General features: G+C 42.9%; 1 protein-coding gene across 1 annotated transcript in view; it reads left to right on the top strand.

Moving 5' to 3' along the window:
• The window catches only part of LOC105826054 (POTE ankyrin domain family member A-like), a gene marked incomplete at its 3' end in the record, with an annotated part of 13,916 nt that extends 13,451 nt beyond the window's left edge, over positions 1-465 (top strand). Inside the window, exon 6 of the mRNA XM_012663966.1 lies at positions 328-465. Within this exon, the coding sequence (XP_012519420.1) occupies positions 328-465 (138 nt within the window). The remainder of the gene's footprint in view (positions 1-327) is intronic.
• Positions 466-2,295: the final 1,830 nt, after the last annotated feature.

Below are 2,295 nucleotides of genomic sequence, written 5' to 3'. Positions count from 1 at the left end.
GAGAATTCTCCATTTAAATCTGGGCCTATTTTAGATAAGTGATCTCAGCATCGTTTCTTGCCCATCAAAGGACTATAAATTAGCAAGTTTTACTATGCCGTACCCCAGGGAGACAGGAGGCTTTGTTTTGTCTCTTTCTTTTAGCCTCAGTGGTAATTTACAACAGTGAACACTTGAGCACCCGGGATGCTTATGTCTGTAAGTACATGTAAATGGTTAATTCTACACAGACAGGCGAGATAGTGAATTGGTAAAGTACATCATATTAGTTGTTTAAGTAACTTTATGAAAGTTCCTAAGGGCGAAGTTATCTCTCTGTCGTTTTAGAACACCACTCATGCTCGCTGTACGTTGTGGATCATCAAGTACAGTGAGTCTTCTTCTCCAGCAAAGTGTTGATGTCTTTGCAAAAAATTACCGGGGATGGACAGCAGAAGATTATGCTGTTTTTAATGGTTCTAACATGTAAGTGTACCCATTAAAAGACTAGTTGATACTAAATTGGAGTATAAGATGATTATAGCTATTGCATCCTATGCATCAGGGGAGAGTTCCTAGTCTGGTTCAGGTAGTGGCGGAATGGCAGCGAGGCAGTCCACTTCACGTGCCAGCAATCAAGCAAAAGGCTGGCCTCGTCAGAAGTCGCAAAGGATGCAGGATTCTTTTCCTCAGGACATTTAAGACCCTTATCCTTAGGGATCTCAACATTGTCCATTTCATTCCAAGTATGACCCCTATGCTTGGGATAAAAATAAAATCACATCCTTGATACTTCTAATTAGTTATTTGGGTCTTGAAATGTCCAGTTTAGGAGAAACTCTTGTACCATACCCTGGGGGCTATCTCCTAGACCAGCGGTCCCCAACCTTTTTGCCGTCAGGGACCAGTTTCATGGAAGACAGTTTTTGCATGGATCAGGTGGGATGGTTTTAGGATAATTCAAGTGCATTACATTTATTGTGCACTTTATTTCAGAATTACTATTACATTATAATATATAATGAAATATTTATACAACTCACCATAATGTAGAATCAGTGGGAGCCCTGAGCTGTGTTCCTGCAACTAAATGGTCCCATCTGGGGCTGATGGGAGACAGTGGCTGATCTGACAGAAGTTGGAGCTCAAGCAGTGATGTGAGTGATGGGGAGTGGCCGTAAATAGAGATGAAGCCACTCACCTCCTGCTGTGCAGCCCAGTTCCTAACAGGCCATGGACCCAGTAGCAGTCTGCAGCCTGGGGGTTGGGGACCTCAGTCCTAGACCCTTCTCCTTGAATTTTAAAGAATGTAAGAAGTTCCAAAGTGCAAGGAAGACGATCCTCTTTTATAAGTCAGAAGGAGGAAAAAAAGGACATTCTAATCATTCAGTTGTTTCCCTTGATTCCATTGTTGCATTGTTGCTATGGAAACTGATCCTGCCCTCCAGTAATGACTGACCTTTGGTAGTAGGATGCCCTTGCTGGTTCAGATCCCTCAGTCTCCATGGTCATCCATACTTAGACTTCAAAGTAACATTTTTTTTTTTAGTTCACGTACATATGCTCAGGTGCTCAGCCATTGTTCCCAAAGCACCAGTACTCTGCTCTGCAGCTGGGCCTCCTAGCTTTAGCCACACACATAGTGAGCAAAGCGACCCTTCCCCCACACTTCAAACGTTATGTAGAACCCACATTTTGGCTTAGACTTAGCCTAAGCATTCATAGGCTAAGCATAACTTAGCCTAAGCCTAAATTATCCTTTGAAGCCCTTTTCTCAAGCAAATATTAGTTGACATTGTTCTAAACTGTCAGAGAGGTTCAAAGAATGTTGCAGGAAAAGATCAGAGTTTCCCTTCTTCTTTGTTACCGGATCTGTACCCTGAGGTCTGTTTATGTCCCATGTAGCACCTTTTCTGAGGTAGCAAATGGTCCTCTATCATCCTTCCGGAGTAGTGGGCACCAACTTGCCCTTGGCCCTGAAGTGATCTCTTCCCCATAATAACGAACATCTCCCAAGCTGCTTGCTTCTCTACCTCAAGGTTTTAAAACATTTTCAAATCCTGCTTCACAAAGAAGCCATTCAACTGAAACCTCTGAGTCTAAACTAGATTAGTTGGATGTAACCGGGCTAAGCCTCACCCATGACTCATCGATACCCACATACAAAGGAAGGGCTTTGTGCTCTCTCCGGCAGCACATGTCCTAAAATTGAAACAATACGGAGCAGATTAAGCATGGCTCATGTGAAAATATGATGTGCACATTCTTGAAAAGCTCCATATTTTGCACAGTCCCTGGAAGGTCATTTGACTGTTT

This window comes from Propithecus coquereli, unplaced genomic scaffold (assembly GCF_000956105.1).
Source record: "Propithecus coquereli isolate 6110/MARCELLA unplaced genomic scaffold, Pcoq_1.0 Scaffold848, whole genome shotgun sequence".
NCBI lineage: Eukaryota > Metazoa > Chordata > Mammalia > Primates > Indriidae > Propithecus > Propithecus coquereli.
This window is presented reverse-complemented; position numbering and strand designations above follow the sequence as displayed.